Raw genomic sequence first — 15,053 nt, 5'->3', positions numbered from 1 at the left:
GTATGCACAAGTTTTAACAGCTGAATTGATGAAGCAGAAGAAAGGATATCAGAGGTCGAAGACCAACTTAATGAAGTAAAACGAGAAGACAAGATTAGAGAAAAAAGGATAAAAAGGAACGAGCAAAGTCTCCAAGAAATATGGTTCTATGTGAAAAGACCTAATCTACGTTTGATAGGTGTACCTGAATGTGACGAAGAGAATCAATCCAAGCTGGAAAATACGCTTCAGAATATTATTCAGGAAAACCTTCCCAACCTAGCAAGGCAGGACAATATTCAACTCCAGGTAATACAGAGAACACCATAAAGATATTCCTCAAGAGACCAACCTGAAGGCACATAATCGTCAGATTCACCAGGGTTGAAATGAAGGAGAAAATACTAAGGGCAGCCAGAGAGAAAGGTCAGGTTACCCACAAAGGGAAGCCTATCAGACTCACAGCAGATCTCTCATCAGAAACCCTATAAGCCAGAAGAGAGTGGGGGTCAATATTCAATATCCTTAAAGGAAAGAACTTTCAACCCAGAATTTCACATCCAGCCAAACTAAGCTTCATAAGCGAAGGAAAAATAAAATCTTTTGTGAACAAGCAAGCACTCAGAGATTTCATCACCACCAGGCCTGCTTTACAAGAGCTTCTGAAAGAACCGCTACACATAGAAAGGAACAACCAGTATTAGCCTTTCTAAAAAATACCAAAAAATAAAGAGCATCAATATAATGAAGAATTTACATCAACTAATGGACAAAACAGCCAGTTTATATTAAATGGCAGTATTAAACTCACATATATTATTATTAATTCTAAATTTAAATTGACTAAATCCTCCAATCCAAAGACGCAGACAGGCAAATTGGATAAAAAGCCAAAACCCATCAGTATGTTGCATCCAGACCCATCTCACATGCAAGGATACACAAAGACTCAAAACAAAGGGATGGAGAAAGATTTACCAGCCAGCCGGGCGCGGTGGCTCAAGCCTGTAATCCCAGCACTTTGGGAGGCCGAGGCGGGTGGATCACGGGGTCAAGAGATCGAGACCATCCTGGTCAACATGGTGAAACCCCGTCTCTACTAAAAATACAAAAAATTAGCTGGGCATGGTGGCACGTGCCTGTAATCCCAGCTACTCGGGAGGCTGAGGCAGGAGAATTGCCTGAACCCAGGAGGCGGAGGATGCGGTGAGCCGAGATCGCGCCATTGCACTCCAGCCTGGGTAACAAGAGCGAAACTCCGTCTCAAAAAAAAAAAAAAAGATTTACCAACCAAATGGAGAGCAAAAATAAATAAATAAATGAAAAGCAGGAGTTGCAATTTTTGCCTCTGATAAAATAAACTTTAAAGCAACAAAGATCAAAAGAAGCAAAGAAGGACATTACATAATGATAAAAGGATCAATGCAACAAGAAGAGCTAAAGATCCTAAATATATACGCACCCAATACAGGAATAGCCAGATATATAAGACTTATAAGGAGACTTAGACTCCCACACAATAATAGTGGGAGACTTCAACATCAATATTAGACAGATCAATGAGACAGAAATTTAACAACAATATCCAGGACTTGAACTCAGATCTGGAACAAGTAAACTTAATATTTATAGAACTCTCCACTTTAAATACACAAAATACACACTCTTATCAGTACCACATCACACCTACTTACAGGTTTAAATGAAATATTGGTTGGCTGCTTGTTAGTTATTTTCTTCCCTCATTTTTTACGTGTCTCCATTATTAAGCACAATTATAGGCTAACCCATTTTTAGACTGCATTCTAGCCCAGGCAATAAAGCAACACCCCCGTTCTCTCTCCCACTTCCTCTTCCTTCCTCTCCTTCATTCTTTTTTTTATTATTCTCTTTTTTCTTTTTTTTGTTTTTAAAAAAAAGAAAAAAAAAGTATAAAGTTGGAACACTTTATAAAAAAATTTTTTTTTAGATCAGGCTGGGCATGGCTGGGCACAGTGGCTCATGCTTGTAATCCCAGCACTTTGGGAGGCCGAGGCCGACAGATCACCTGAGGTTGGGAGTTCAAGACCAGCCTGACCAACGTGGAGAAACCCTGTCTCTGTTAAAAATATAAATTAGCCAGGCATGTTAGTGCACACCTGTAATCCCAGTTACATGGGAGGCTGAGACAGGAGAATTGTTTGAACCTGGGAGGTGGAGGTTGTGGTGAGCCTATATCATGCCATTGCATTCTATCCTGGGTGACAGGGCGAGACTTCATCTCAAAAACAAACAAACAAACAAAAAACCAAATTCTATATCAGTCTGCAAGTAAAACATGGGGCATATAAATAAGACCTTGCCAATACAGTGAAGTGCCACAGGTAAGAAAGAATAATGAAAAGATTCCTTGGTAATTCATGTTTTAGAATGCCGTTTGCCTCTGTCTCTGTCAGAATTGAATTCTGGTTTGAACAGGAAGTGTAGCCTCTTTGGGCTCTCAGCATCCCTGCCTATTTAGTTGTAGATGCAGCACCATTACCTTGTGCTTGCATTGAATGTCTCTGATCTCCCACACAGCATGGATCCACTGGAATTGGTGGAAAAAATGACCCTAAGTTGTAGTTTTTTTTTAATATGAAATGTATATGTACTAAATCAATATTAGAGTTAGAAAAAAAAGTGTATTGACCCACAAAAATTAACCCTTCTGTAATATCTATTGCATAAATAGATTTGAAAAAGAACCTTTCCCTTGGTATATTGAGATTGAGCCTGGCATGCTCACTGGCTTAGGCAAGCCCTTTACCTTCTGTGGGCTGTCATTGATTCTTCTATAAAATAAAGGGGTTGGGCTAAGTAATATCTAAGATCCTTTCCATGACTAATATCGTACAATCAATAAGTAGAGTTGAAAATGTAAGAAAGTGGGATATGTTTGGGGGGATGTAGGGAGAAAGAAAAGAGGCAGATAGTGGGACATTTTGAACACACAGATCCTGTGGGTACATGTAAGGTGTTTCTTTGGGAAAAAAAAAACATGCATAAAAATACATTTTCTTTCCAGGTCGTATGTATGACTACCATGTGCTGGATATGATTGAATTAGGTATTGAGAATTTTGTCTCTCTAAAAGACATTAAGGTAAGATACTGATCATAGAAATGAAAATATTTTGTAATGCTTCTCTTGGCCAGTAGTGACATCTTGTGGTGAAGAGTACTGATAGAGTGTTGTAGATCAAGAGCTTTGTGTTTTTGTTTTTTTGCTTGTTAGTGTTTTTTTTCTTTTGAAACGGAGTGTCGCCCAGGCTGGCATGCAATGGTGTGATCTCAGCTAACTGCAGCCTCCACCTCCCGGGTTAAAGCAATTCTCCTGCCTTAGCCTCCCGACTAGCTGAGATTACAGGTGCCTCTTACCATACCCGGCTAATTTTTTTTTTTTTACAGTAGAGACAGGGTTTCACCATGTTGGCCAGACTGGTCTCGAACTCCTGATGTTGTAATCTGTCCACCATGGCCTCCCAAAGTGCTGGGATTACAGACATGAGCCACCACGCCTGGCCAAATTCTGTGTTTTTATTTTGATATGCTCTAGGATAAAAATACAATTTTAGACTGTGTGTGGTGGCTCACGCCTATAATCCCAGCACTCTTTGGGAGGCTGAGGTGGGAGGATCACGAGGTCAAGAGATCGATACCATCCTGGCCAACATGGTGAAACCCCACCTCTACTGAAAATCCAAAAATTAGCTGGGTGCAGTGGTGCACACCTGTAGTCCCCAGCTACTTGGGCGGCTAAGGTGGAAGAATCGCTTGAACCCGGGAGATGGAGGATGCAGTAAGCCGAGATTGCACCACTGTGCTCCAGCCTGGCGACAGAGCAAGATTCCATCTCCAAAAAAAAAAAAAAAAATGCAATTTTATTTTACGTTTCTTTTAAAAAGAGGAATATATGTGTGGTGCATAGCAACATATGTTGACCTTGTGGCTGTTAGACTTCAGATTGTGGTTACTAATTCTTGTCTAGGCCATGGTTTAAAGTCTTTTTTTTTTTTTTTTGCTTTTTTCATAGTTTGATTTTTATTTATTTATTTTTTTAGACGGGGTCTCACTTTGTCTCCCAGGCTGGAGAGCAATGACATGAACATGGCTTATTTCAGCCTCAACCTCCTGGGCTCAAGCAATCCTCTCCCACCTCAGCCTCCCAAGTAGCTGGAACTATAGCTACATGCCAGCACGTGTAGCTAATTTTTTTGTATTTTTGTTGTAGAGACAACGTTTTGCCATGTTGCCCAGGCTGGTCTCAAATTCCTGAGCTCAAGGGATCTTTCTGCCTGGTGTGAGCCAAAGCATCCATGGGCCTATAGTTTAAATGCTGTCTTCTTCCTCTGAATTATCACAGCACCTATTTTACGGAACCTGAGGAAAACCTGCAGAATTTTCAAATTGAGCCCTGTTCTAAACCCAGGAAAATCTTTACTGATACTATAGTATTTTGGTTACTAACCACCAAATGGCAGCTCAGTTCACCCTTGGGGAGTTGCGTCTTTGTTTTAATGGTATTATGAAATAGTAAGTAGTAAATAGTAGTAAAAATACTCTTAGGAAGGTGGGAAGAGTGTTCTAACTCAGCTCCCAGGTACAAACTGCTTCTAACTCAGCTCCTAGGTACAAACTCAGAACTCAGCTTCAGGCTTAATCTGTCCCATCAAATACATTATTTCACCTAGACCTCACAGCCATTTGGATAAGGCCTAAATAATTTTCTTTTTTGTAAAGATTTGGAGATTGAGGCCCGTATACGAGAATCACACATATGGTCAGTGTAACCAAGATTAGGACTCTAGGGCTTTGAGAGAAGGGGTATTTTTGTTTGTAGTAGAAAGTTATGTAACTGCTCTCAGTTTATGGGTTTTTGAGGCTCATAGTCTAGTAGAAAGAATTACGGCAAAAATATGTAATCACTCTTTTCCCAGCCTGACTTTAAGAAGGAGACGTGCTTTCCAGGTTGGGTAGAATTCCTCCACTAAGTAACTTTATCCTGTGAGTTTGGAATAAAAGGTGTTTACCCAATCCCCATTTAGTGAGTCACTGCAGTGTCCTGCTCTACAGGCAGAGCAGTGGTCTGAAATTGGATTTAGAGGCAGAACACTTGGATTGAGGCCTTTCTTGGCTATTCAAGTGACATCTGGTGCTGTGACATGTCAGTGGCTTCCTTGACCTTCAATTGCAATCACATATAAAATAAGTATAACAACACCAAATGAGATAATATATGTGAAAATGTTTATCAGTAAAGATAATGTATTATATTTTGTAGAGTACATAAACTGTGATGCTTGATTACAATGGAAACCTTCATATTATTTTTCTTTCTTTCTTTCTTCTTTTTTTTTTTTGAGACAGGGTCTCACTCTGTCACCCTGGCTGGGAAACAGTAGTACAGTCTCAGTTCAGTATAGCCTTGACCTCCTGGGCTCACGCAATCCTCCTACCTCAGCCTCCCGGATAGCTGGGACTATAGGTGCATACCACCTCGCCTGGCTAATTTTTTTGGTAAAGATAAGCTCTCACTATGTTGCCCAGACTGGTCTCAAACTCCTGAGCTCAAGAGGTCCTCCTGCCTCAGCCTCCCAAAGTGCTGGGGTACCCAGCTGTCATATTATTGTAGTGTCTCTTTGGGGCCATCCAGAAATCCCTGGAGATGACCAGCAAAACTCCATTTCACCTTTACCACTGCCACTGGCTCATCGTCAGCTTAGTGGCAGTGGGAGGGAGTGCTAGCTGATGAGCACACGCCAGCCCCTCTACTTTGTCCATTTCACTTTCAAATACCAGTCACTGTGCGCTTCTGAACTGGTCCCTAGGCCGGGCCCTCACAGCCTCACCTCTCCAAAAACCTTTTTTCTTTGAGACAGAGTTTTCCTCTTGTTGCCCAGGTCGGAGTGCAGTGGTGCAATCTCAGCTCACTGCACCCTCTGCCTCCCAGATTCAGGCGATTCTCCTGCCTCAGCCTCCTGAGTACCTGGGACTGCAGGTGTGCATCACCACGCCAGCTAATTTTTGTATTTTTAGTAGAGACAGGGTTTCACCATGATAGTGAGGCTGGTCTTGAACTCCTGACCTCAGGTGATCCTCATGCCCCCAAAGTGTGGGGATTACAGGCATGAGCCACTGTGCCCTGTCGAGGCCTCATTTCTTAATAAAAAGAAGTTTTTGGAATATTGTATGATTAAAAAAAATTTTTTATTTGTTATGAGACAGAGCCTTGCTCTGTTGCCCAGGGCAGAGTGCAGTGGCATCACAGCTCAGTGTAGCCTTGATCCCCTGAACTCAAACAGTCCTCCTACCTCAGCCCCCTGAGTAGCTGGGACCATGGGTATGCACCACCACAGCTGGCTAATTTATAAATTTTTTGTAGAAATGGGGGTCTCACTATGTTGTCTAGCTGGTTTCAAACTCCTGGGGTCAAATGATCCTCCCAGCTTAGCCTTCCAAAGTGTTGGGATTATAGGTGTGAGCCACTGTGCCCAACCAGGTCATCTGTTGTAGTCTCCTACCTAGTTCAGGGTTTTCATGATGTGCACGAGACTAGTATTTTTAAAAAATGGAATAGATTAAAAAATACAGCTGTATGTATTAAGTATTGGAGTTTTTCTCTGGAGACAGTATCTTGCTTTGTTGCTAGACTGGAGTGCAGTGGTGCTATCTTGGCTCACTGCAACCTCCACCAGCAGGCTTCAAGTGATTCTTTTGCCTCAGCCTCCCAAGTAGCTGGGATTACAGGCATGTGCCACCACAGCTGGCTAATTTTTATATTTTTAGTAGAGACGGGGTTTTACCATGTTGGCCAATTTGGTCTTGAACTCCTCACCTAAAATTATCTACCCACCTCAGCCTCTCAAAGTGCTGGGATTACAGGTGTGAGCCACTGTGCCCACCCAACTATTATTTCACATAACTTGTGTTTATTTGTATTTTTGTGTTGTGTACGTATACTGGGTGACAACTTCAGAATTTTTTCAAAATTACTATACATTATGGTCAGGATGGTTTGAAAGCCAAAAGTTGTTGATGATGCTTTTTGTTCCCTTCTGTACACCTAAGTAGACCCCATAGACTGAGGGTCAGAATGGCGTGGCTGGAAGCATGGAAGAGTTGTTAGATCTGGAAGGTCCTTTCAACTTCTCTGACAGACAGATGTTAAGCACATCTCCATCTCCTAAGTATAGACAGTTAAGGTTCAAGGTTTGGAAGCAGAGAATGTCAACAAGAGTGGTCATAGTGAGCAGCAAAGCAACAGATGACCTGTGGTCCTAGGGTGGAGGGTATTTGGTTTTTGTACTGTTTTGTTGCTGAATTTTGGATAGTCCTTGATTTTTTGTCAGAACAGAGAATTAATAGGAAGCTCAGACCAAAGGTGATTCACCTTCCTCTGTAAATTACTCCTTCAGTTAAAGAATTTTTACTATTTCATTTATTCCTCTTTGGTGGCTTCTAAATCATCTTTTTAATCACATCACATTGTATTTGATATAGAAAATCTAGAACTGGGGAAAACACTTTTTCTTTTTTTTTTTGAGACTGAGTTTCGTTTCGCTTGTTACCCAGGCTGGAGTGCAATGGTGTGATCTTGGCTCAGCGCAACCTCTACCGCCTGGGTTCAAGCAAGTCTCCTGCCTCAGCCTCCTGAGTAGCTGGGACTACAGGTGTGTGCCACCATGCCCAGCTAATTTTTGTATTTTTAGTACAGATGGGATTTCACCATGTTGACCAGGATGGTCTCGATCTCTTGACCTCGTGATCCACCTGCCTCATCCTCCCAAAGTGCTGGGATTATAGGCGTGAGCCACTGTGCCCGGCCTGGGAAAATACTTTTTATAGTAAGAATCTCAACCCTGCCGATGAGAATTGACCTATACTTTCTATAGCTTATGTAAAATTATATTGTTTCTCATGTGAGTGTCTAGTTGGTAGTTTAACATTCATTTTATTTTTATTTTTTTGAGGGTCTCACTGTATCCCAGGCTGGAGTGTAGTGGCGTGAGCATGGCTCACAGCAGCCTCGACTTCCCTGGGCTCAGGTGATGCTTCCACATCAGCCTCCCAAGTAGCTGGGACCATAGGTGTACACCCACCATGCCTGGCTTTTTGTGTTTTTTTTGTTGTTGTTGTTTGTTGCTGTTTTGTTTTTTGTGTGTTTTTTTGAGACAGTCTCACTCTGTTGCCAGGCGCTAGGCTGGAGTGCAGTGGCACAATCTTGGCTCACTGCAACCTCCACCTCCTGCGTTCAAGCAATTCTCCTGCCTCAACCTCCCGAGTAGCTGGGACTACAGGCGCACGCCACCACGCCCAGCTAATTTTTGTATTTTTAGTGGAAACGGGGTTTTACCATGTTGGCCAGGATGGTCTCGATCTCTTGACCTTGTGATCTGCCCGCCTCGGCCTCCCAAAGTGCTGGGATTACAGGCTTGAGCCACCGCGCCCTGCCTGTTTGTCGTTTTTTTGAGACAAGAGTCTCGCTCTGCCACCCAGGCTGAAGTGCAGTGGTGCAATCTCAATACATTGCAACCTCCACCTCCCAGTTCAAGCCATTCTCCTGTCTCAACCTCCTGAGTAGTGGGGACTACAGGCAGACGCCAGCACGCCTGGCTAATTTTTGTAATTTTTAGTAGAAACAGGGTTTCACCATGTTGGCCAGGCCGGTCTTGAACTCCTGACCTCAAGTGATCAGGAGTTCTGCCTCTGAAAGTGCTGGGATTACAGGTGTGAGCCACCGTGCCCAGCCCATAGCCTTCATTTAAAAATACTTTTTATAGGATATAGTGGTTTCTTAGTATAGAAGTCTAGAAGCTTAAAAACATCATTTTATTTGTACCAATGTGCCTTTCATATATAAAAGGTGTTTTTCTATAAAATAGGTATTTTCCTTTTATAGGAAAGGCACAGTGGTAGAAATAAATTATAATTTTATTTATTTATTTATTCGCTGAGACAAGGTTCCGCCCTGTCACCCAGGCTAGAGTACAGTGGCATGATCATGGCTCACTACAGCCTCCACTTACTGGGCTCAGGAGATCCTCCCACCTCAAGTTCTAAGTGGCTGGGACCATGGGCACTCACCAACATGCCCAGCTAATTTTTAGAAGTATTTTTTTGGCCAGGCGTGGTGGCTCACGCCTGTAATCCCAACACATTGGGAGGCTGAGGTGGGCAGATTACCTGAGGTTGAGAGTTCAAGACCAGCCTGACCAACATGGAGAAACCCCGTCTCTACTACAAATACAAAATTAGCTGGGTGTGGTGGTGCATGCCTGTAGTCCCAGCTACTCAGGCAGCTGAGGCAGGAGAATCACTTAAACCCAGCAGGTGGAGGTTGCAGTGAGCCGAGATCACACCATTGCACTCCAACCTGGGCAACAAGAGCAAAACTTCGTCTCAAAAAAAAAAAAAAAAGTTGTTTTGGAGAGGTGAGGTCTCACTATGTTGCCCAGGCTGGTCTTGAACTCACTCCTGGCTTCAAGCTGTCTTCCCTCTTTGGCCTTCCAAAGTGCTAGGATTATAGACATAAGCCATCACACCTGGCCTTAAATTTATTTTGATTGGGATGCTGGCCATCAGAAGGCTATTTTTGATTTGTTGGTTGGTCCTGTTTTGGTTTTGCAAGTATAATGTTTAATATTATTATTTGCATAGACTAATGTTAAAAAAAAGCATTTATATGATTCTTTTGCCATCTTTTATTTGATAATGTAAATGAGTGGAACAAAGAATGGCTTTTTTAGTATAGAAGTCTAGAAGCTTAAAAATGTCATCTTAGCAAGACCCGCAGCTGTAGTCCCAGCTACTTGGAGCATGGCTTGGGTCCAGGAGTTTGAGTCTAGCCTAGGCAACACAGCGAGACCCTGACTCTTAAAAAAAAAAATTTCCCACCTCTGTTTTTACCTCTAATATCAGTATTCACAGACAGTTTTAGGACAGTTAATAGAATGTGAAAATAAGTAAGTATTGACTGCTTTGAAATCAGTATAGGCCAGGCACAGTGGCTCACACCTGTAATCCCAGCACTTTGGGAGGCTGAGGCAGGTGGATCATTTGAGGTCAGGAATTTGAGACCAGCCTTACTAGCATGGTAAAACCCAGTCTCTGCAAAAAAATACAAAAAAAATTAGCGGGGCATGGTGGCGTGCACCTGTAGTGCCAGTTACTTGGGAGGCTGAGGCAGGAGAATTGCTTGAACCTGGGATGCGGAGGTTGTAGTGAGCCGAGATTGTGCCACTGCAGTCTAGCCTGGGTGACAGAGTGAGACTCTGCCTCAAAATATAAATAAAATAAAATAAAATAAGTATATAAATAGTTTAGACTTTGGTAATTATATAATTGCTTTTTTTTTTTTTTTTTTTTTTTTTTTAGAACAGTAAATGCCCTGAGGGAACAAAACCCATGTTAATATTTGCTGGTGATGATTTTGATGTAACAGAAGATTATAGAAGACTAAAAAGTCTTCTTATTGGTAAGTATTTTAGTATTTGTTATCTACAGGATAGCTCAAGAAGGCAGTCTCAGACTGTCACTGGTGGCACTTTGCCATTTGAGGTTTCTAACTTCTTTATTCTCTTATTTTTAAAATAATATTTATATACTTAAAATAATGGAGTGCTTCACAAATTTGCATGACATCCTTGTGCAGGGGCTAATCTCTATATGGTTCCAGTTTTAGTTTATGTGCTGCCAAAGCGAGCACAACTTCTTTTTTCTCCTTTTCTTTTTTTTTTTTTTTTTTTTTGAGACGGAGTTTCACTCTTGTTACCCAGGCTGGAGTGCAATGGCGCGATCTCGGCTCACCGCAACCTCCGCCTCCCGGGTTCAGGCAATTCTCCTGCCTCAGCCTCCTGAGTAGCTGGGATTACAGGCACGTGCCACCACGCCCAGCTAATTTTTTTGTATTCTTAGTAGAGACAGGGTTTCACCATGTTGACCAGGATGGTCTCAATCTCTTGACCTCGTGATCCACCCGCCTCGGCCTCCCAAAGTGCTGGGATTACAGGCTTGAGCCACCGCGCCCGGCCTTTTTTCTCCTTTTCTTGGACCTCTCTTTCTTTTTCCCCTTATCAGCAACAGGAAAGTACCTAATTATCTCAGGAGAATTAAAGGGGCTGTGTAGATAATTATTTCTGGATGTAAATTAGTAACTGCGGTATTATTTATATAGTGTCTTATAAAATTCCTGCACCTGTCTCCTGTCATTCCTAGCATGATTTCAAATTAAATTTAGAAGGTTGAGGGATTAAAATTTTAAGATTGTATGTATCACCGACTTCCAACTCAAAAATCTTTGTTAGTTTTTCCGACTTGAATATACAAGGACTTCACAGTATATAACCAATGTGACTTGCCTTCTTGATCTCCTATTTCCTTTTTTTTTCCCCATTAAAAAAAGGGTTTATTGCCAATATGTTATTAACATTTCTGTTGTCTATTCTGGTATCATTCTTATTTATCCAGTTTCTACCATTCATTTAAGTGTCAGATCAAGTTTCTTTTCCAGGAAGGCCTGAGTGACCTCTGCTCTGTTGCCTAGGCTGGAGTGCAATGGCTTGATCTCAGCTCACTGCAACCTTCACCTCCCAGGTTCAAGCTATTCTCCTGCCTCAGTCTCCCAAGTAGCTGGGATTACAGGTGCCCACCACCATGCCTGGCTTATATTTTATATATATATATATATATATATTTTTTTTTTTTTTAGTAGAGACGGGGTTTCACCATGTTGGCCAGGTTGGTCTTGAAGTCCTGACCTCAGGTGATTCACCCGCCTCGGCCTCCCAAAGTGCTGGGATTATAGGCATGAGCCACAGCACCAGGCCCCGGCTTCTTTTTACTTCCTTACCATCATCATCCTAAGTGCCAAGCATATAGTAGGCACTTCATATACACTGCTTCATTCTAACAAGAACCGTGTGAGGCAGGCATGGGTTATCTGTAGGACAGTGATGGTAATGAAGTAAAAAGGAGCCATTCTTGGGATTATAATTTTTAGAATTTATTTCCCTTGTTAGTAATTACTACTTTTGACAAAAAGAAACTAAGAACCACTATTATCTGTTTGATCTTTACAAAAGTTCTTGAGTTCAGTGACATTCCCATTTTACAGATGGGAAAACAAACAAGGGCTCTGAGAGGTTAAATAAGAACTATTAAGCTTTGAGTTGAAACCCAAAGCTTCCAAAGCCTGAGCTTTTCTTTCCCTGCTGTCTATCTTGCCTGTGGTGAGCATATTCCCATGATCCCTTCTAGAGTCTTTTTCTCTAGGTTCTTATCCATATTTTCCGTGAATTAAATTCACACATGAAAGACAGTGACCAATATTTCCTTCTCTCAATGTTATATATCCCAAAGTATCAAAGGTATTTTTCTTTTTCTTTTTCTTTCTTTGAGATGAAGTGTCACTCTGTTGCCCTGGCATGATCTCAGCTCACTGCAACCTCCACCTCCCAGGTTCAAGTAATTCTCCTGCCTCAGCCTCCTTAGTACCTGGGACCGCAGGTGGATGCCATCACACCCTGCTAAGTTTTTATATTTTATTAAAGACTGGATTTCACCATGTTGGCCAGACTGGGCTCGAACTCCTGACCTCAAGTGATCTGCCTGCCTCGGCCTGCCGAAGTGCTGAGATTATAGGCGTGAACCACCATGACTGACCAGGGTATTTTTTCAGCAAAAATGTCAGCCAGATTTTCAACTAAGATTTCCATTACTTGCACTCCATTGACTTAGGTTTTCTGTCTTTTTCTCTTTCCCCCAGGTCTTCCATATAATTGTTTGTTGTCAGTGAAGCAGATACTTAAAATTTGTTGTAATAGAGAGAGCTTTTGTTTGCATTTGTTTAAATGCTTTTTGTGTTTTAATAAGCTCTGCCGGCTACCTCCTCATTATTTTGTGCTTCCACTAGATGGCAGGAATGATCACATAATTCAGTGATGAGGGGAAGAGAATGAAAACCAAAAAGGAATCTGGACAGAAGCAGAAAGGTAGAAGAGGAATAGATTCAGATTGTAGGGCACCAAGGGACCAAGGGAAGTTGGGCTTTCAGTATAAATATGAAGTAAGACAACTGCTCCTTAGTTTATGTTGTGTGTTTCAAATGAAATATCAGTAGAGAGCAAGAAATATATGAAGGACTTTTGTTTAGGAAGTTCCTTTTTTTTTTTTTTTTGGTGTGAATAATTGACCCAAAGGAAAAATTGGCTTTGTTTTTTTTTTTTGAGATGGAGTTTCATTCTTGTTGCCCAGGCTGGATACAATGGCACAATCTCGGTTCACTGCAACCTCTGCCTTCTGGGTTCAGGCAATTCCCCTGCCTCAGCCTCAAGTAGCTGGGATTACAGGCATGTGCCACCACACCTGGCTAATTTTGTTTCTGGTTTTTTTTTTTTGAGATGGAGTTTCGCTCTTGTTACCCAGGCTAGAGTGCAATGGAGTGATCTCGGCTCACCGCAACGTCTGCCTCCTGGCTTGAGGCAATTCTCCTACCTCAGCCTCCCAAGTAGCTGGGATTACAGGCATGCCCCACCATGCCCAGCTAATTTTTTGTATTTTTAGTAGAGATGGGGTTTTACCATGATGACTAGGATGGTCTTGATCTCTTGACCCTGTGATCCACCCGCCTCTGCCTCCCAAAGTGCTGGGATTACAAGGCTTGAGCCACCGTGCCCGACCCTAATTTTGTGTTTTTAGTAGAGACAGGGTTTCTCCATATTGGTCAGGATGGTCTCAAACTCCCAACCTCAGGTGATCTGCCTGCCTCAGCCTCCCAAAGTGCTGGGTTTACAGGGGTGAGCCACCGTGCTTGGCAGACTTTTTTCTTTTTCTTTTTTTCCATGTAAGATACCCATTTTACTCATTCAGAATTTCGTTTCCATCTGGTTTTTTTGTTTTTGTTTTTTTGACTCAGGATCTCATTCTGTTGATCAGGCTGGAGTATAGTGACATGATCATGGCTCATTGTAGCCTCAACTTCATGGTCTCAAATGATCCTCCTACCTCGTTCCCCTCAGTAGCTGGGACCACAGGTACATGTCACCATGCCCAGCTAATTCTTTTTATTTTTTGTAGATATGAGGTCTTGCTACATTGCTCAAGCAGTTCTCCAGCTTCAGTGTCCCAAAGTTGGAGGTGTGAGCCAATGTGCCTGGCCTATTCCCTTTTTTTTTTCTTTTTTTTGAGATGGAGTCTCGCTATGTCACCAGGTTGGAGTACAGTGGTGCGATCTCAGCTCACCACAACCTCTGACTCCCTCGTTCAAGTGATTCTCCTGCCTCAGCCTCCTGAGTAGCTGGAATTACAGGCATGCGCCACTACGTCCAGCTGATTTTTGTCTTTGCAGTAGCGATAGGTTTTCACCATGTTGGCCAAGATGGTCTCTATCTCCTGACCTCATGATCTGCCTGCATCGGCCTCCCAAAATGCCGGGATTACAGGTGTGAGCCACTGCACCCAGCCCCTTTACTGCTTAGGTAGCATACTATATATGTAGTTTGTTTTCTTTTTAATTTGGAGTAGAGAAATTTTTAATTCTGATTTTCATTACACGATGGAGAAAACTGAGGCCTGGACAGGTGAGTCCCTTTGCTAAGGTCATGCATTTACCAAGTGGCATATTAAAGTTTTGAACTTAGGTATCTCCAAAATACATGCTTTTATTTATTTATTATTATTATTTTTTAAATTTCTTCTCCTTAATGCCACTACTAAGCCAACATGCTTTTATTTTTTATGTATTTGTTTATTTTTTGAAATGGAGTCTCGCTCTGTCGCCCAGGCTGGAGTGCAGTGGTGCAATCTCGGCTCACTGCAATCTCCGTGTCAGCAGTGCAAGCAATTTGTCTGCCCTAGCCTCCTGAGTAGCCGGGATTACAGGCATACTACACCACCATGCCTGGTTACTTTCTGTATTTTTTGTAGAGATGGGGTTTTGTGGTGTTGGCCAGGTTGGTCTTGAACTCCTGGTCTTGGGTGATCCACCCACCCTGGCCTCCCAAAGTGCTGGGGTTACAGGCGTGAGCCACTGCATTCCGCCATGCTTTTATTTATACA

General features: G+C 42.3%; 1 protein-coding gene and 1 pseudogene across 5 annotated transcripts in view; one reads left to right on the top strand and one right to left on the bottom strand.

The window, feature by feature from the left end:
• The window catches only part of RPF2 (ribosome production factor 2 homolog), a 61,216-nt gene that overhangs the window by 22,254 nt on the left and 23,909 nt on the right, over window positions 1–15,053 (top strand). For all 5 annotated transcript variants that reach the window (XR_012517221.1, XR_012517222.1, XM_074397602.1 and 2 more), the window contains 2 exons: window positions 3,026–3,102; window positions 10,374–10,473. Coding sequence is in view for 3 of the 5 variants with exons in the window: in XM_074397602.1 (XP_074253703.1) it covers window positions 3,026–3,102; window positions 10,374–10,473 (177 nt within the window). In the remaining 2 variants the exon portion in view is untranslated. The remainder of the gene's footprint in view (window positions 1–3,025; window positions 3,103–10,373; window positions 10,474–15,053) is intronic.
• On the bottom strand, window positions 10,606–10,704 carry LOC120363437 (U6 spliceosomal RNA; annotated as a pseudogene).

The sequence above is a fragment of the Saimiri boliviensis genome, chromosome 4, assembly GCF_048565385.1.
Source record: "Saimiri boliviensis isolate mSaiBol1 chromosome 4, mSaiBol1.pri, whole genome shotgun sequence".
NCBI lineage: Eukaryota > Metazoa > Chordata > Mammalia > Primates > Cebidae > Saimiri > Saimiri boliviensis.
This window is presented reverse-complemented; position numbering and strand designations above follow the sequence as displayed.